Source organism: Periophthalmus magnuspinnatus, chromosome 21 (genome assembly GCF_009829125.3).
Source record: "Periophthalmus magnuspinnatus isolate fPerMag1 chromosome 21, fPerMag1.2.pri, whole genome shotgun sequence".
Taxonomy (NCBI): Eukaryota; Metazoa; Chordata; class Actinopteri; order Gobiiformes; family Gobiidae; genus Periophthalmus; species Periophthalmus magnuspinnatus.
This window is the reverse complement of record NC_047146.1, coordinates 18,101,757-18,122,770: the sequence shown is the minus strand read 5'-3', so window position 1 is coordinate 18,122,770 and position 21,014 is coordinate 18,101,757. Positions and strand designations below refer to the sequence as shown.

The following is a 21,014-nucleotide window of genomic DNA, read 5'->3' as shown; positions in this document are numbered from 1 at the left end:
CTACTGAATCCTGAGTGGAATATTTAGAAGCTGGTCCAGGGTCTTTATAATTTTTGAGTGTTACATCAACCAGAGAGGGACATTTGAAACATTTTATAATAAACTTTTGCTATTCTTAAAAGGTTCACAAAGAAAATACGTAGTTTGTCTTTGAAGCATTGGGCAAAGCCTTTTGATAAAACACACACATTGATATCCTGACTTTCAGATATAAAAGTTTATTTGGAAACATGGTTAAAATGTACATATAACTCACCATCATCTTTCATATTCCCTTTTCATTTCATTTCAACACAAAAACACAAATGGGCATAATATCAAACAAAAATATTTATCAAAACTAAAGTACCATCTTTAGCAAATTGTATTGTTTGTTTTCTCTGAATAGGCAAAATCATATCAGTAAATTGTGATTGTTGAGGAATGTTGTAAAAGAACTGAGTGAAATCATTTTAAAATTGCTTGCTTGTGGAGTAAATATGTATTTATATATATATATATTTTTCAATTTCAAAAAGATGTTATTTGGAATTCAAACCATTTTTAATAATGTTCTCTTTTGCTGTGCGGTAAATTTGAATGTTGACAATACAAAATATTACGTTTGTGTAAATTTTACATACTTAATTTGAGATTTGAGTTAATATTTTTTAAACATCTGATGTCAATGTGAGCAAAACATGTTTTATGGCTATATGTCTGATATTTGTATTCATGTATTCAAATTACATTTTCTCTCAAATTCCAGATGATATTGTATCCAAAATCTCAAAGAATCACTTGGTCCATAAAAAACAAAATGGCTGGCTTTGTGACTCTCCATCCTTTGTAAAGTTATATCCACAAACAGCAGAATGATCTGTTCCTCAGTACGTCAGTCCAGTCCTTCTCTGTTCACTGTCCACCATCCAGTCCCAATGAAATCTTTGGTTTGGTGTTGGGTTGAGTCTCTTCAGATTTTAAATTAGAGATTACATATTTACAATGTACACAGCGCAGCACGCACCAAAACAGTCCAGAGTGGGTCTACTAAACACTGACAAGTGGGACATCCATGTAGAAGGAAAACAAAATTACCTTTGCAATTTGTCACAACTGCAAACAGAATCTTATTAAGTGCTTTAGTATAATTATATTTTGTTTTCTAAATAATTAAAACAATAAATTGTGTTACATTGTATCGTGTGTTGATTCATCTGATTTCAATGTAAAAGTATGTCCATTTCCCCTGAACCTGCTAGTTGAGACTATGAAAATTGGTCAAATAGTAAAATAGTACATACACCAATACACCAATGAGGGTAACACTAAACAAAATCTTGTTTTAAAGTTGAACTCAGTAATCTTTTTCAGCTGAAAAAATGCCTGTAATGAAATATTTTGAAGTGAATAAAGCAAATCTGCACCTGTCATCAGATGATCTTGGTAGTATGAGCTCCACAGATGTGTTTTTGCTGATCTCGTAAGAATGCAACATACTGTGATTAGCCAAACAAGCCAAGCTAGCAATGGCTTTATTTATCTTTTTTAGCCAAATAACCAAAATTCAGACTTGTTGACATCCAAATCAACTGAGTATTTATGGTAGTGATTTTGTCCAAAATGTAAGAAATCTATAAGGTGGACCATGTGCTACAAACACTCAAATGTTACTGTGTTCTGTGTTTATTACAACCCACTTGTCCGCATTTAGCCAACTCTTGTGGCTTATGTTGTACCTTGGAAGTCCATTATTCTCAAACTGAAATTATTCCCAGCATTGTCAAACAGTAATTATCTGGAAGCAATTATCCAATGTATCAATTATGCTCTTAGTGTTGCCATTTGGTCTGGTGAAGTCCCGTGGACAAGAGGACCAGATTTAAAGTCTCTATCGCTTGTTTTAAGGTAGAATAGATGATGTTGGTTTCTCAGATGAGGGCAGAGGTCACTGTTTTATGGTATGTTCATAATATCCAAAAGGAAAATCCACAACTTCTGGTGCACAGTGTGTTCAATCATTGACTGATGGGCCATTTGAACCTCACCCAAATCTATCCCAAAGAGGAGAAATACAAGTAGAAATGTCTTGTTTTGCTGTAATCTCATTTTGAACACTAAATACTTGCCATTTGGACATTTTAGATGATATTGGATGTTCTATGAAAATCTTTAGGAGGGACTACGTGGGAGCTTTGGCCATCGTAGGAGGAGCCGGTGTTGCCCCTGCTGCACGATAATGTTAAAATTACATGTTACTGTATTGAGTATAAATCATAGACTGTATAAAAAAGTAGACGAAGAGAGTGTGACATCACCCGTAGTGTGACAAATGAAGCTCATCGAGACTCGCAGTTATAGGGACGAATTTGATGCCGAGTTCTACATTTGGAATTCTGACCGTGAGTATCATAGCAACCAAAGAGCTAATCCAGAACGAGGCTGATGAAGGCAACGCCCCTAAACACCCACACCGCTGGTTTAGCACGGGATCTTAGCAATGCTGTCAATCAAACCTGTTGCTAATGCTAGTGGGAGCGACTTCGAGGAAAGAAGGCGTGTGATTTGTTTGTTATTAATGTTCATATCTTGTGTTATGGGCACAATAGCGAAATAAAAATACCAGGCTCATGTGGAGAGGATCAGTTTTCCAATGTAAAGTGAATTGGCGCCAGAGTCAATAGAGCCAGAAGTGCGGCCATACTCACTTCCTGTTTGGAACGAGGCGGCGGGCATGTTAGCTATGTCCATTTATATATATAGTCTATGGTATAAATTCAAGTTGTTGCAATCCCTCATTTGTCCATGGAAGAAAATGTTTCAGAGGTAGCTACTTGGAAACTGTTTTGGAAGCTGAAAAGGTTCAGCTGCCACTCACAAGTCTTTTTCACTCTTAAGGTACTGGTCTGAGAAGCAAGAATTAAACAGCCCTGCTCCAATCCAAACATCTCGATTTCAAAAACATTGTCCAGATGACTACCTCTGAAACCTTTTTTCTACTATAAACTCAAGTCTGTTTGTTATTGTGGCTGCATTAACAATTGTCAGGTTCAGTATCGTCGTGGATTTACCCTTGGATATTCCTTTTACAGACAGTACCTTCTAGAATAACATGGACTCCCTGTATCCCTCCATCTGAAATGTTGACACCACCCAACCAACTTCCCTCAGTCACTCTCCTCCTTGTCGTCCTGGATGGTGGTAGTGGAGTGGTTGTACAGCCCCTGCGCCATCAGCTGCAGCGCCAGCCCGTTCTTGAAGCCAGACGCCTTCTTGATCTTGGCACGTTTATTCTGGAACCAGATCTTGATTTGGGACTCGTTGAGGTTGAGCTCGTGGGCTAGGCTTTGACGACGCTGCTCTGTGATGTACCGGTTGAGCTGGAATTCGCTCTTGAGTCTCTGGAGCTGCTCGGCGGTGAAGGCGGTGCGTGGTCGCTTGTCCTCCTTGCCGCTCTTGCTTTTCTTAAGTTTGCGCGTCCGTGGGCCTGCAGTGGGAGCGAACAGAGAAGCGGGAATGTGAATATGCAATATCAAAACTGTGACGATATAGATAAATGATTTAGCAAATTGACTATGGAACTCAACAGTGACTGCCAGCTCCAGTTCCAAAAGTACATTTTCCAGTCATTGTTCCCATTCAATTTTCGAAAAATTCAAATATCAAGAGTTCAAAGGCATTGCCAAGGCTGTAATGTTTCAGAAACAGATTTTAAACACAATCATAGGTCTTGTTTTCATTAGTTACCACAGAGCTGATGAGCTCTGAGTAAGCTTTCAAAGTCTATGGGGAAAATTAATGAGAAATTTACTTCTGGATCCAGGAGGTGGACAGTCAGTGTTGAACTCCATTGGTATTGGGTATTGTTTTAGCAATCATCAAATATCACTTTTTACAATATGATAATAAACCATCAATACAGGGATTTTTGTTACATCACACCACTGTATTAGGACAGAATCCTGTGTCTTGGACCTGACTGTTTAACTGTCAGATTGAAGATGTTTGACCTGAAATTACTGGGTCCATATCTATTTTTTCCCACAATAGTTTAAAATGGTGCCCTTATTCAACCCCAGAGATGTAATTGTAGGCATAAAAATTATTTGGCTGGGTCATGGCGCCAATCCCTATCAAGTGATCATAAAGTTCAACATTTGTGGATTAGTCTGAAGTTTGGATTTTTCTTTCAGAAATCTTCCATAGAGTTCAGATTGTGACATCAGTTTTTGGGTCCAAATTGAGTTTCAGAAATAGGATCTTTGACTGAACCTCCCAATGATTAAAAAAAAAGAAAAAACAACAAACAACATTTCGGAGGACAGTGGTTGTACCTATTTTCCTAATACAATTGTTTGCTTTAGCATTTTCATTTTTAGGCCTATATTATAATGGTAAAAATTATGTATGTAAATTATTTCAGAAGAAAGACCAGGTTTCATTAACGGATATTGTGCAATTTTTTAACTATAAACAGCATAATACAAAGCTCTGGAAAGGCTAAAATCACCAAATGCCATTATAGTGAATGAGGCCATTTTGTTTGAACTGGAGGTGGTTAAAGTACGAGTGATGACATCATCACTTAACGTCCCATAGGCCCCTGGAGAAATTATCACATTTTAGAAGGTGAATAAAACATGACATTTTCTTCAGAGAATTTTTGGAGAATAGTCTGCGTTCATGTTCTCAAATTTGATGATGCCATTATTTCAGATGGAGGGGAGGCCTATATACCAGATTACTCCAGCATACATGAATCAATCAAAATAAAACTCTGAGCAAGATAATAATGACAGAACACTGTTAGAGGCTAAAAGCTCGTAAAAGGCATTTTTGCATAATACACTTCCTTTAAACTTGCCATGTACTGTAAAATCTGTTTATACATCTAGCTAAAACTGCTTTTCTGGCTTATGTTATAGATAAGAAAATGAGAGTTTGATCTGCCTCTTAAGCAATATGGTGACTCATGATTATAAAACCTTTTACTTGTATGAATATATGAAACTCCTGATTTAGTTGTTGACTCCAAAGTTCTCTTGTAGCTTCCAATTCCATTATTGAGCCTTCTATTGCTTGGGATGGAACAAGACACAATTTCCACGAGTTGAGACACATCACGAGATTTGGTCAACGAGAATCAGACAAAATGAGATTTTGACGCAATTTTTAATAAATACACTGTGCAGTTCAGTTCACAATTTTGGCCTCACAATTTTTTATTCAATTGATTTTTTGGAGCCATAGCTTCTCAAGAGGTGTAACTCTTTTTTATTTTTTTATTTTATTTATTTATTTATTTTTTATCAAAGGAGAATGTAAAAACAAATAAAAGAGACAAAATTAAATCTTGTGGCATGAGATCTTGTCCCATCAAGTAAAAAATATATATATATATATATATATATATATATATATATATATATATATATATATATATATATATATATATATATATACAAAACCATTTCCAGTTAAGAGTGACTTTGGATATTCTACACAGCTGCTGCATACTCTAATACATTTTTGGTTGTTCATAAATAGTGATTTTTATTTTATTTTAATGTATTTATTAAAAAAAAAAATCTTTCATAAATTTAGTACATTCAGAGTTATTATTCATTAAGGTCAGTAAATGTAAGCCTATTATTATTATTTATGCATAATAATAATAAAGCTAAAAGGCACTTTAATTTCGTGTGAATGTTGATGGTCACAGTTTTATGTTTTGTTAGGTCCCAATTCACCGTTTGCTTGTTTCATTTGTACTAGAATCATCCCAAAATTTTATCAGTAAATTTTATCAGAAGGTTTGCGTCTTGATCGTTACGCACGCGAGACGTGACGTGACGCAAACTGACTCCGTAGAATTTCAGGCCTATATAAAAGCTAATTCGTTTCTTTTTTCAGATAACTTTAGGCTATTTCGGAAGAGTAGACAAATTTCATGTTAATTTATTTGATTTTTTACTTGGCACTATTTCTTGAAAAGTAGGCTACCCAGGCTCATTTCCATAGCCGTTATTCATGGAATCGCATTTACTTTAAAACGAGGATCGCTGAGTGACGAGAGGTACTTCCACCCCAAAACCATACATTTTATAATTACGGAGTTGGCACGTCATGTCTGCTCCCACCTGGGCGCACGGCACGAGGGGGGGGACGTCATTTACGCACGGGGCTCTGGAGCGCATCGACATTGAACGAAATCACATTGTGCACTTGGAGAGGACCGGGGACAATTATAGGCGCTCTTTGGGGTTCCACCACGTGTCAGATTAGAACCAGAAACCCCGTTAAATACCAAGAACTGAAGCACTGGCTTTTCTGTGACCTTTTGGAGTCAAAGCAAGTGCAGTTTTACGTGTCTTTTTACGCACGACATGGAGTGACCTGTCCAAGCTCCCCACACCAGAGCACTTTAAAATATAATATTTCGGAATCTAAAAGTATTTTCCAAACAAAAATATTTGCATTTAGCTGTAGGGGAGATGTGTTTTTGTTGCTTGAAGTAAAAAATGAAAATGAATTTTAGCTAACAATTTAATTTAGTCCATTCACTTCAGTTTGGTGACAGTCAATGGGGATCCAAATAAATAAACAGGGGGGAAAAAAAACAAACAAAAATAAATAAAAATACTATCCATGGGTTTTAGAATTGTGAAAAATCAGGACTGTTGCTATAGTGATTAATAATTTAAAATAAAATTGTGCGTATTTAATGGGAAAAAGTCCTAAACTGAAATCCATGAACAGGCCTAGTATGGAAACATAGAAACAATATTAAAACGTTTCAGGACGAACTTATCTCTTATCAACTAGCCTATAATGATACAAAACAACTCACCTGTATTGAATATAGACTGTAGGCCTATAGAATATAACATTCAGGAAGCCTACGTATTTTAATTGGCCCTTTCAGTTTGTTTTTCCATCAACAGAGAATTTAAAATATAAACGTGTTTTTCGTGTTATTTCTGTTATGAATAAATATATATATTTCTAAGCTATAAGAAGAAAATGAAAACGTATTCTTCTATTGCCAATATCCTCTTTCAAATGTGCATTGCAGTCTGTGGAAAGAAATGTATTTAAACTGTATACAAAGAAATACAACAGCTAAAACACGACCCCTAAACAAGACTATAACAGTTACGCACTCCAACAATGCGCCATAAAGGACGTCTGATATTCTCAAACACTGCATAAAAAAAGAGGCAGCACATTTGGAATGGACTGCATTTAAATCTATTCTGCTTTATGACTGTGGGATTGGTCTTTTGTGGGGTTTAAAATCGATTTTGTGAAGGGATAATGGACAAAAACACCTTTCCCTTAAACCTGAAAAAATAGAGACACGGTCCAAAGGCACAAGGCGCATTACGCACGAAAACAAAGGAAGACATCAACAACCATAATAATCTAAAATCATATCCCTGTATTAATCTATTCAAGATAATTTTATATATGTATAGGCCTATGTTAAAATAAAAAGCTCAGTACCTTATTTTAAAAGAGCAACATTCTAAAAATGTCCCAATGTCACTGCGTCCGGACAAATGACTTTTTATGAGACATGTTCAAAGATTTTAACAACAAAACATGAATTATACCAACGAGGAAAATTTGAATGTTTGAAATGGCTGAACAAAACATCAAATCGCTACGTTCAGATATGGTTGAATATGTGGTCATACATTTCGGCGCCATGTTAAATCCAGCTTTGTCCCTGTTTAAAGAGGTTACAACAATAGCTTTGCGTAAAACCTCCAGCAATGTCAAATATATTTAAATCATTAGGCTTGTTATTTCTTCTAATATTCCAGATATGTAATTGTCTCTAAATTGTAGGCTTATGTATTAAACTTTGCTATGTTTTAATCACTAACCTGTTGGCATGCCATGGTTAGTATCTGTAATAACGCATCTGTTATGTCCAAATTGGCACATGGCACAAATTGGCACAATGCGTAAAATAGTTCAAATGCCGAAAGAGAGAAAGGTTTGCAGTTAAATCTACACCAGCCTATACTATTGTTTTGTTTACATTTTTATTCACTCATTGCTATATTTATTTATTTTTTTGAATTCACCTGTAAAGACAAAAGGTATTGTTCTAAATGTTCATATGTCTCGCTTTTACGCACCGCTCCGGCCCCCTAAAGTGTGCGTATTTTTATTATATTTTAAGAACACACTAATGAACTGTTTTTAAGCTTTCCTGACCGTACAATAACCCAAATAAAAAAAGGTTAAACTCGGTGAACACTTTATACTATGGTGGGTGTCATCTATGTGGGCCCTCTCTTAAACAAATCCGATAAAACGACTTTTTTGCGACCTATAATAAATGTACTGTTCATAATGATTCATGTTTTTGCGTGAATCAATGTGTTATTTGATATACTGTGAGATAAATATGCTCCTCGTAATACTATAAAACAAAATAGCTTGACTGGTTCACTGTTTACTTTCAACTTCATAAATACATAAACAAATCTTTCATTTTCTTTGTGATCACAGAATCTCTCGCACATTTCCAGGATTCATAAACATTTATCTAATATATAATCTCACAAACCAGGTTCATCTGCACAACTTTGAATGCGCATTACAGAGCGAAGCGGATTAGCGTCACACGTGGATTATGGGATCAGCGCAGGCGCCAGATTTACGCACGATACAGGTAGGTTTATTACACGAGTCACTGCGCAAATGTTAGTTGTTTTTTTATGTTTTTATAGTGACAAAATATTCAAATACAACAGGTTATGTTATTTTTGCTACATTGAATGAAAAATAAACAGCAAAACAGCAGCTAGAGATTGGATGCAAGGTTAGGTTCTGTCATGATGTCAGTTTCCCTGTCCTCCCGTGCTCTCTCCCCCTCCCCTACCTGTGTGTCTGGAGCTGGGTGGAGTGCCTGACTCCTCCCGTGCACACCTGGGGTGCATCAGCCTAATCACCACCACCTGCTGCTGAGTACAAGAAGGCTTGGCAGTCTACACTCGGGGCCAGACCGTCCGCGTGTAAAACGTGAATGTTTCTTGCTAAGCTTTGTTATATGGTACTTTCCGGCAAATGCTCATTTGGATTTATGCACCCTCCAGATTCCTGCCTCTACTCGCCCAGCTCCTGCCGCCACGTTCCAGTCCCGGTATCGCTTCCAGCTCGTCTTGTCTCCTGCTCGTCTCGTCTCCTGCTCGTCTCGTCTCCTGCTCGTCTCGTCTCCTGCTCGTCTCGTCTCCTGTCCGGTCCTGGTCTCTGGTTTGTCACCCGCTCCCCGCTCTGGTCTTCGTCTGATCCGCCTGCCCTGGTACCGCACCTGCTTCTATCCCCGTCCTGGTCCTGTCCTGCCCGCCTCTACCTGCACCGCACCCGCCTGACCCGTCTCCCGCTCCCCGGTTCCTGTACCTGCTCTTGTGACCTGTTTAAAGACTGCATTTTCACCGCTGTAAATAAACACTGTTAAAACTGCTCTGGTCTGCATCCTTTGGTCCTATCCGCACCGTTACGACAGAACGGTCTGGCCACTATGGACCAAGCAGGCTCAGATCCGGACCAGACGCGCCGCCTCACGCACTCTCACCCCGAGGCGGTGCTGGGTCAGCATGAACAATCCATTCGGACTCTATTGGAGCTAAATCAGACATTGTCCCAGCAGGTGGCACAGCTTAACCACCAGGTGGCCGCGCTCCTCGTCACCCCGCCTGCTGCAGCCGGAGCGCCGCCACGCCTCCCGGAGCCGAGAGGCACGGATCCGGAGCCGTATGCTGGACAACCTCACCTCTGTCGCGGATTCCTGTTCCAGTGCGAGTTCATGTTCCAGCAATGCCCTTCTCGTTTCAGCTCGGGGGCCACCAAGATCCGATATATATGTGGATTACTCCGGGGCAGAGCTCTCCAGTGGGCAGAGGCGCGCCTAATGAAGACGTCTGTGGATAGCCTGGATTTTAATGAATTTGTGTCCACGTTTAAGCTGGTGTTTGACCACCCGCACTACCAGGACAATGCTGCCTCCCGGTTATTGACTCTCAGCCAGGGCTCCAGGACGGTAGCGGATTATTCCATTGAATTCTGGACACATGCGGCGGAGCTGGACTGGACGGACAGCGCGCTGCGGGCTGTGTTTGTGCGGGGCCTGAACGAGACTTTGAAAGATGAATTGGTTTCCCGGGACGAACCCCCCGACCTGCGGACCCTCATCTCCCTCACTCACCGTATAGACAACCGCCTACGGGCTCGTCGCCGAGAGAGACGCCGGTCACCGGTCCCGCCGGAGCCACGCGCTGCCCCGCCCCCGCCGGATGAGCCCATGCAACTCGACAGGACCCTTGTGTCGGCCGAGGAGCGTCAACGGAGGCGTCGTCTGGCCGGGGCTTGCCTCTACTGCGGTGAGCGCGGACATTATGTGGTCACTTGCCCAGTTCGGCCAAAAGGGGGGGCCCACCAGTAGCACTGGGAGTACTGGTGGGCGAGCAACACATCCTGGACTCTTCTAATAGACTGCGGCTCAGCGCCACCCTGTGCGTTCGCACAGAGACCTTATGCGTTTCCGCCCTTATCGACTCCGGGGCTGAGAGGGACTTTATTGATGCCCAAGTCGCGGAGCAGCTCGGGGTCTACCTGGAGCCCCTCGAACGCCCCTTAAATGCCCAGGGGCTCAATGGACGTTTTCTGGGGCACATCACTCACATCACAGAACCTGTCACCGTGATTCTGTCCGGCAACCACCAAGAGAACCGTCAGTTTCATGTCCTGTCCTCCTCCGCTTCTCCTCTGGTCCTTGGTTACCCCTGGCTACGCGCCCACAACCCTGTTTTCGATTGGGCCAGGGGCGGAGTTTCGGGCTGGAGTCCCGATTGCCACGCCAAGTGCCTTCGGTCCGCCCTCCCTCCGGCCGGGAGGTCCGTTCCTGTCGCTGATCCGTCCCCAGACACCCCCAATCTGTCCTCGGTGCCTGCTGAATATCACGACCTGGGGGAGGTTTTTAGCAAGAGCAAGGCCCTCTCTTTACCGCCCCACCGTCCATATGACTGCGCCATTGACCTCCTGCCGGGTGCCCCACTACCATCTAGCAGGCTATATAACCTGTCTAAACCTGAACGCGAGTCAATGGAGGACTATATCCGTGGGTCCCTGGCTGCCGGAATCATCCGCCCGTCCACTTCACCCGTGGGAGCGGGGTTCTTCTTTGTGGCTAAGAAGGACAAATCCCTGCGGCCTTGCATTGATTACCGGGGTCTGAACAATATAACTGTAAAGAATAAATACCCGCTTCCCTTACTGGACTCGGCATTTACGCCCCTCCACGGTGCGACCATCTTCTCAAAGTTGGATTTGCGGAATGCGTACCACCTGGTGCGCATCAGGGAGGGAGACGAATGGAAGACGGCCTTCAAGACACCCCTGGGACATTTCGAATACTTGGTTATGCCCTTCGGTCTCACCAACGCCCCTGCCGTATTCCAAGCCCTCATCAACGATGTGCTCCGTGATTTCCTTAACCGATTCGTCTTTGTTTACTTGGATGACATCTTGATTTTCTCGCGGTCCCCCCAGGAGCATCATCAGCACGTTCGCCAGGTTCTCCAGCGCCTCCTCGAGAATAAACTGTTCGTGAAAGCTGAGAAATGCGAGTTTCACGCAGAGGAGGTCAGCTTTTTGGGCTTCATTGTGGGGCGGGGCCAAGTAAGAGCTGACCCTGAAAAGATCCAGGCTGTCACTGAGTGGCCCGTTCCTACCAGCCGGAGACAGCTCCAGAGATTTATCGGCTTTGCCAATTTTTATAGACGTTTCATCCGGGATTTTAGTAGGGTCATCTCGCCCTTAACTAAACTCACCTCTCCTGCTTTGCCGTTTGCCTGGTCTCCTGAGGCGCAGACAGCCTTCGAGAAGCTTAAGAGACTATTTACCTCCGCTCCCATCCTGCACCAGCCCGACCCTTCACGGCAATTCATCGTGGAGGTCGACGCCTCCGACTCGGGAGTGGGGGCCGTGCTTTCGCAGAGGTTCGACCCCCACAACCGCCTCTGTCCCTGCGCCTTCTTTTCCCGGCGATTGTCCTCGGCCGAGGTCAATTATGACGTGGGGGATCGGGAGCTCCTTGCCGTAAAGCTGGCCTTGGAGGAGTGGCGCCACTGGCTCGAAGGGGCGGAGCAACCATTCATCGTCTGGACCGACCATAAAAACTTGGAGTACATCCAGTCCGCCAGGCGCCTCAATCCCCGTCAAGCTCGTTGGTCCCTCTTCTTCAGCCGCTTCAACTTTCTCCTCACCTACCGCCCCGGATCTCGGAACGTCAAACCCGATGCCCTCTCCCGCCAGTTCGCCCTGGAGGATAGCCCGGTCACCGCAGAAACAATTATTCCCTCCTCGTGTGTGGTGGCCGCGGTCCATTGGGATATCGAGGACACCGTCCGAGAGGCCCAGACCAACGACCCCGACCCAGGTAACGGCCCTCCAGGTAAACTGTTTGTTCCCGATTCTGTCCGGTCTCAGGTGCTCCAGTGGGTCCATGCCTCCCGTTTCGCCTGCCATCCTGGTGCCGGTCGCTCTCTCTCCCTCCTCAGGAGACGCTTCTGGTGGCCCACGATGGACACAGACACCCGGGCTTATGTCGCCGCCTGCCAGGTATGTGCTCGGGCCAAGGCCTCCCACTCACCCCCTTCTGGTCTCTTGCATCCTCTCCCAGTTCCTCGTCGCCCTTGGTCCCACATCGCCTTGGACTTCGTGACGGGCCTTCCCCCTTCCCAGGGGAACACGGTGGTTCTCACCATTGTGGACCGCTTCTCCAAGGCCGCCCATTTCGTTGCCCTGCCTAAGCTCCCCACAGCCAAAGAAACTGCCGACCAGCTGACCAGTCATGTCTTCCGACTCCACGGCATCCCGGTGGACATCGTGTCCGACAGAGGGACCCAATTCACCTCTCAGGTATGGCGGTCTTTCTGCGACGGTTTGGGGGCCACGGTTAGCCTCACGTCCGGGTTCCATCCACAATCTAATGGGCAGACGGAGCGGGCCAACCAAGACCTGGAGTCGGCCCTACGGTGCACAGCCTCCGCCAACCCCGCGACCTGGAGTACTCACCTGCCCTGGATAGAGTATGCTCACAACTCCCTCGTGAGTTCCGCCACTGGTATGTCCCCCTTCGAGGCATCGCTGGGATATCAACCCCCTCTCTTTCCCACGGAGGAGAGGGACCTCGCCGTCCCGTCTGTTCAGCGCCATCTCCAGCGCTGTCGCCGGATCTGGAAGAAGGCCAGGGCGGCCCTTCTTCGGGCTGGAGCGCGCACTAAGGCGACGGCCGATCGCCACCGTGTCCCGGCGCCCGTATACCAACCTGGCCAGATGGTTTGGCTCTCCGCCAAGACGGTCCCGCTGAAGACGGACTCCCGTAAGCTGTCCCCCCGATTCCTGGGACCGTTTAAGATCATGAGGATCATAAATCCATCGGCGGTGCGCCTCCAGTTACCCCCGTCTCTCCGGATTCATCCGACCTTTCACGTCTCCCAGGTTAAACCAGTCCGGACCAGCGACCTGTGCCCTCCGGCCGATCCCCCACCGCCCGCCCGAGTCATTGACGGCCACCCGGCGTTCACCGTCCGCCGCCTGATTGACGTTCGTCGCCGTGGTAGGGGCCTCCAGTACCTCGTCGATTGGGAGGGTTACGGTCCGGAGGAGCGATCCTGGGTGCCCAGGGCACGCATTCTGGACCCCGACATGGTGAGAGACTTCCACCGCGCTCATCCTGACAAGCCTGGGGGTCCACCAGGAGGTGGACCTTAGGGGGGGGGTACTGTCATGATGTCAGTTTCCCTGTCCTCCCGTGCTCTCTCCCCCTCCCCTACCTGTGTGTCTGGAGCTGGGTGGAGTGCCTGACTCCTCCCGTGCACACCTGGGGTGCATCAGCCTAATCACCACCACCTGCTGCTGAGTACAAGAAGGCTTGGCAGTCTACACTCGGGGCCAGACCGTCCGCGTGTAAAACGTGAATGTTTCTTGCTAAGCTTTGTTATATGGTACTTTCCGGCAAATGCTCATTTGGATTTATGCACCCTCCAGATTCCTGCCTCTACTCGCCCAGCTCCTGCCGCCACGTTCCAGTCCCGGTATCGCTTCCAGCTCGTCTTGTCTCCTGCTCGTCTCGTCTCCTGCTCGTCTCGTCTCCTGCTCGTCTCGTCTCCTGCTCGTCTCGTCTCCTGTCCGGTCCTGGTCTCTGGTTTGTCACCCGCTCCCCGCTCTGGTCTTCGTCTGATCCGCCTGCCCTGGTACCGCACCTGCTTCTATCCCCGTCCTGGTCCTGTCCTGCCCGCCTCTACCTGCACCGCACCCGCCTGACCCGTCTCCCGCTCCCCGGTTCCTGTACCTGCTCTTGTGACCTGTTTAAAGACTGCATTTTCACCGCTGTAAATAAACACTGTTAAAACTGCTCTGGTCTGCATCCTTTGGTCCTATCCGCACCGTTACGACAGGTTCATGTGTCAAATTGTGTTTCTAGTTAGTTTTGTTTCTATATTTAACTAATTTGTTTCTAGGTTTATACATTTATTGTTATACATACAATATCTTTAGGCCTATAAGAAATATTGCTTATTTTTATGGAGGTTAGCAGTTTATTACACCAAATTAAACAGCGTGAAATGGTGAAAAAACAGCAACATTTAATTTTAAATAATAAAAAGGATATTTAAATATAAAGTAACTAAAGAAATAAAAATAATAGAATAGAATCGAAATTATAATTGGCCATTTTTCAGCAAGAAATGAACGTGCAGCCACATGTCCATAGCAACACTGAATGGTAGCCTGGTTTTTACCATGACAAAGGAACAAAACCAACCTTAAATTCCCTTGAACTCATATGAAAAATAATTTGAAATAGCTACCTAAAGATAAATTGGAGATAAGATTGGATAAATACGCACTGAATGCATTTTATTTTTAATTTTTTAATTTTTAATTTTTTGGCTAATAAAAGACACTTGAAACATCTGTCTACGTATTTTTATTTTTTATTATTATGGCTGGCAAGATAAGCTATTCATTGCTGTATGGGCCTACGTATAAACGCAGGGCTGATATAGAAAAAATAAATAGATACATAATAATAATAATAATAATAATAATAATAATAATAATAATAATCACGTTTTTTACCACCTCATATTTATCAATCTCGAGTTTCTATTCCATTTCATTTGTTCTCTTTAAAAGTAAAATAAAATGTGTTTTACTGACTACTGGCTGTAGACCTCTACTTCAACAAGACCCACGCTGACCACAGATGATTAGACACTGAATATCTCCTTATTTTCAAAATGTATTCAAGATCCACACGCTGTTATATGCCTTGAACATATATCTTTAAAATATCAGACGTGCGTTTTCTGTTTCACTATGTCGTCGTTAAACACGTAGCTGCAGAACAATGAGCAGACGTGAGTGGCGTCAAGTGGTTACGGTTGAGCTCCCGGTAAGACTCTGCTTTCCTCACGCTCCTTTACGCCTCCCGGCCACCGTAACTGTAACAACCGCTCTGCACTCAGCCATGATACAAAAAACAAATGAGCTCAACAACACAGAGATGGATCTAAGCAGTGGAATGATGTAAAATCGCGTAAACGTCATTGCGCAACGCTCCAAAATAAACCAAGACGGTGACTTATAATTATGTCATGGGGCTTATTCATATAGACTCGTGTTGTGCCGTGCTCACGTGGCTGTTTCTCGATGGGGAATATATATATATATATATATATATATATATATATATATATATATATATATATATATATATATATATATATATATATATATATATATATATATATATATATATATATATATATATATATATATATATATATATATATATATATATATATATTTTTTTTTTTTTTTAGATAAATCCTCTCCAAACATTGTACAATTCAAATAATGTTCTTTAAAAAATGTAACGCAGAAAAATGTGTCTAGTCTAGTTGTCTGTGTAAAAAAAGTTTTTAAACGTCAACTGAGGTAGATCTGTTCATTTAAAAATATATATATAATAATGATATTCTTTCAAACACTGGCACAAAATCAAAACAAGTGTCCTTGATAACATTGATAATAGCCTATTAGCTACAGGAGATATAGAAGCCAACCTATTATTATTATTATTATTATTATTATTATTATTATTATTATTATTATTATTATTAGCCTACTACTTTTTATTTTATTTTTTTCCTTTTATTTATTTTACCAATTAGACTACAATTCCAGAGCCTCGTCACGTCTTTTACGCACGGACATAATTGAGTTCCTAAAGGTTTCTGACGTAGCGACTTTAAGGGAAAATTAATTTAGCAGAGAAATATGAATTGTTTTTAAACATTAGTGACGAAGAGACGGTGTGTTTAGAAATGTCTGTGTGGCGCTCGTGTTAAGGGTCACACTCAGTCGCGCTCATGCTGCACTTTCTTTGGTTTTACAGCAGCGCTGAAAGAACATGGAGTGGGCCTGCAGAGCGCACACGCAAACACATGGTGTGGTAGAAGTCTCTGTCTCTGTGTGAAGCAGGGAACAAAAGAACATACTGTGGAGAACATACTATGATGTTTTTCCTCGTGATGAATTAGGCCTAGTGAAATATTCTTGCGTAAAAAAGTCAGTTTTCGCATGTGATTTACACTGGGTTATTCCTCCGAGATGTATTATGTTATTATTTACTATTTTAAGCGTTCTAAATGTAATTTTCATTTTTTCCAATTGTCCATGTGTCTATTATCTTGAGGACATTTGCCTCTACACTAACAGCCCATGCCATTTTCATTATGATTTGAAAATAACAAAGTATCCTAAAAAGTAGGCTATAATTTTCATTATGATTTGAAAATAACAAAGTAGCTTAAAAAGTGTAAATGTAAAATAATTAAAGCCTCCTGTTCCTGTCTTGTGCCGTGTGTGCGCGTCCTGCGGCTCGTGCAGTGCAGGGGCTCGTGCGCCTCTTACCAGATGAGGGCCGGTCGGAATAGCGCGTGCAGTAGACCCACGCAGGCCAGAGCATGGGCTGGCTCTCGGGACTGGGCCCCGGGGTGCGCGCGGAGCCCGGAGAGTCCTGTTGTGTACCGCTCGTGCGCTCCTCGCCTTTGCCTCCCGTTGCGCTCGCGACAGCGGGACCCGCCTCCCCGCGCTCCCCGTTCTTCCGGGGGCACGCGGGGGAAGAGTCACTGCTGCAGTTCGAGCTCGAGTCCCGGCACGGGGTCCCGGGCGCGTGCAGGCGCAGGGTCACGCGACCCGAGCCATGCGGCCGCGCGGCGTCCTTTCTGCCGAAGTCCGGCCTCAGAATATCATCAATGAAGAAGTTAGTGACGCGGTGCGGCGGCGACGCGCTGTCCTCGCCGCTGTCCGAGGCGCTGCCGCGCCGCTCCTCCATGTCCTGCCTCTCAGTCCGGTCCTGGTCCAGAGTGGGTCCAAAGTCCAGGTACTGGTCCACGGTCCGGGGCTGGTCCGGGTCTAAAACATGTCCACGGGTCCTGCGGGGCGCGTGTAGCACGCTGTGCACCGCGTCATGGTGAGTGGCTGCGCTCGGCGCGCGATCACAGCTCATCACACACACGCACGCGCACACGCTGCCCCGGGCCTAAGTGTCCAATCAGAGCGCACGACACGTTTAGACTCGAGGTGACGACGTCCAATAATGTCAGAGCTCGCGCGTGAAACCAAAGAAGAGATTATCACGTACCCCTCACGCGCTCACCCACCGTGTGTGCGCACGGTACAGAGGTTTACAGAGGGACCTGAACGCACCACGGGCTGAGCCCATCATCTGCTACACTACACTGTACACTCCCGTACTCCCCCACATACTCCCCACATACCCCCACACATACTCCCCCACAGCGGTGTGAAGGAGCCCAGCGGGGCGTGAGGACCAGAGCGGGACCAGAGCAGGACCAGAGCGGGACCAGAGCAGGACCAGAGCAGGACCAGAGCAGGACCTGGGGTCTCTGGCTGTCCAGGCCCACACAGTGCTCAGAGCGCTCTGCTCAGGCTGAGTTGAGAGCGGAGGGCCGCAGTTTGAGGCGCTGTTTGAGGCGCTGTTTGAGGCGCTGTTTGAGGCGCTGTTTGAGCTGCTCTCAGGTCGCTTTGTGTTTGAAGGTCACAGTGGTCGCAGCTCTCTCAAGTTCTTTGTGCGCAAATACGCCTCCAGTGCATTCTCTTATTATTGACAATAAAGGTGAGATTTGAGTCCATTGTTCATGTCTCATCATTGACAAAAGAGGACAAAGGCGCAGAGACGCATTTCTGTGACAGGCGGAGATGTGTTTTTTATTTTTTCATTATTATTTTGTAATAGTGATGGGAGGTCACATAATTCCCACGAGACGACACGAGGCGCGAGGATTCACCAGACGAAATATTATGTATTAAAATCATAAACCTGTACTGTCAATGTGGCACTACTTTTTAAAAACATACATACATATATATATATATATATATATATATATATATATATATATATATATATATATATATATATATATATATATATATATATATATATATATATATATATATATATATATATATAAAATCTAACTCCTAAAAATCCTGTATACATTTTTTATATAGTTAAGTTATAAGTTTTGTCTTATAACATAGGAATACTTTAAAAATGTATGTAATCATAGAATACCAAATACCTGAATTAAAATGTATTTGTCATTTATTGTGTTAGATAGTCCAGTCAGAGTACTGCGAAAAATTTGGGCTAGTATTGTACTTATACATTTACACTGTATTATTAACGTAACATAAAAAACAGCTTTGTTTATTTGTTATGCATTTATTTGTCATTATACAGAAGACAAACCACATGTCTGCACCACAGCTGTGTTTTTGTTTAACCTCACAGTTCAAAGCCTGAATGACATGAAGTACTACCATGTTTTCTCTTGATTTTAGAAAAGTACCTGTACTGTCCATAACTGCTTATATAATGATACTCACTCCCAATCTTTTTTTTTCATCCATGACTGTTACATTTAGTGTGTCCAGGAGTGTGCACTGGTGTAGTCTGTTTTAGTGAATTTTCGTGGTAAAAACTAATTTAGGAATCTAACTTTGCAGGCAGGAAGAATCCATTGATGTTCACAAATGATTTCAATGAATGTGCCAAAGATAAGGTTTATTTGATGTTATTTTGTTAAAGCAGTAATTCTGGTGCTCCTAAAATGTTGGTGTTCACTTATCCCCTGTCCCTGCCCACTTTTCTCTACTTGAAGAGTAATTATTCAAAAAAAATAAACTCTGGAGCGGGTGATATATGCAGGGTTGTCACGGAGTCGTGTTTGAACAATAAAACACATACATGAACATCTTCTGCCTGTTACAGTGACATGCCGCTGTGCAGTTTTGAACAAGTCCATTTTTATTATGAAGCAGTTTCAGATTTACAGTCTTAAAAACTTAAAAAAATAAAAAAATAAAATATACTTCATTTTAAACAGTTTTCAGTGGTCCAAAGTTATTCCTCACTTACCTTATACATTATGAACATCCTAATTATTCACCACGATGAGTTTATAAGCACTTTTCTCAACTTTCGGCGACCAGTGCGGAGTTTTGCCATTGCTAACAACAACTAGCATGCTAACAGTGCACTTCCTGATTCTCGGACAATAAAAAAAAACTTCATAATCAGCCATTTTCACAGAGCCGTCTGGCTAGTTCCGGTTCTCTCAAAAGCGTCATTGTGTATTGGGAATTAGTCAAGTCGTACTAAAATAAATCCATATTTAAAGACCAGGCAGCGGACAGCAAGCTGTGGAACAATAATCACAGACGGCACGTCAAGACCTTTACTACGACGTAAATACTTGACTGGAGGAAAAGTTTGTGTCTGGAAGCTAATGCTAACTCAAATTAAAATGAATTAGTGATGTTAAAATAACGCTACAGTCTGAATGATTTTGCACAGAAAAGCAATTGACTTGTCATTAGATGTATTTTCATAAACTTGTTTTGTGATCTATTTTGAGATTTAGATTAGCTTAGCATTAGCTCTGAGACACACATATCTACCATCTGTAACTTGCTGTCCGGTGTCTAATATATACATTTTGATTTATTTAAATAATGACACTGCTAAGTTGTAATAGAGAATAAATGGAGAGCAGCTGTGAAAAGGGCCTATTAGATACAGACTGGATGCAGCGGACATATTCTGACCTCTAGAGCTGCTGTACTGGGGCAGGACACATTTTGCTGAATGAGGAACTTCAGGTACAGGGCCGTACACAAGGAAATAATAATGTTCCCATTATCAGCCCAAGGTCAGCGGTTTGATCCCAGCTCCAATCCACGCAGACAGTCACTGTGCCCTTGAGCAAGACTTCACGCATGTTGCCTTGTATGAATGTGGTGTGTGGGTGAGAGCTGGTGTTCAGAGGGACCGATGGTACAGACTGGGCCCTGGGCAGCCATCACACAGTATGGACCCAATGAATAATGAGTAAATGTATTCATATGAGTTTAGAATCAGAATCATTTAATCTATTTCTATGTAGTCAGTGTTTAACCAGACATTTGCTTTGGTCATTTTCTGCAAACATACAACACAAAGCAATAATGACATGTAGGCTCTGTAGAATATAATAATAATAATAATAATAATAATAATAATAATAATAATAATAATAATAATAATAATAATAATAATAACAATAACAATAACAATAACAATAACAATAATAATAATAATAATACGTATATAATATCATTGCGCAGGATCCAGAATAACTACTTATAATAATACTTTAATACTTGTGAGTATCAAAACAAATATGGCTGCTTACGAGGAAAAATAAAGGGGAAAAAAAATTTCATCGGACTAAAAAACATGGAGGATTCCTGTAGAATCAATGAGTGAAGTGTTAAACTCTGTTAATCTGTTCATCTCAAGGGAGAGAAATGTAATTTTGATGTCTTTGTTTGCAAGAATCATTTTTTTATTATTATTATTTTTTTTTTAAACTTTT

The 21,014-nt window shown here is 42.8% G+C and overlaps 1 protein-coding gene across 1 annotated transcript; it reads right to left on the bottom strand.

Moving 5' to 3' along the window:
- Positions 1 to 3,046: 3,046 nt before the first annotated feature.
- On the bottom strand, positions 3,047 to 17,578 carry LOC117388892 (homeobox protein engrailed-1-B-like). Its single transcript, XM_055230368.1, has 2 exons — positions 16,981 to 17,578; positions 3,047 to 3,466 (listed from the first exon to the last, which is right to left on the bottom strand). Exons 1-2 carry the CDS (start codon positions 17,576 to 17,578, stop codon positions 3,147 to 3,149), a joined length of 918 nt encoding a protein of 305 aa, XP_055086343.1. The 3' UTR covers positions 3,047 to 3,146.
- Positions 17,579 to 21,014: the final 3,436 nt, after the last annotated feature.

Coding starts and splice junctions, on each gene's coding strand:
- LOC117388892 (XM_055230368.1), bottom strand. CDS start 17,578: ATGAGCTGTGATCGCGCGCCGAGCGCAGCCACTCACCATGACGCGGTG. Junction 3,467..16,980: donor TTCCGACCGGCCCTCATCTG/GTAAGAGGCGCA, acceptor CTCCCACTGCAG/GCCCACGGACGCGCAAACTT.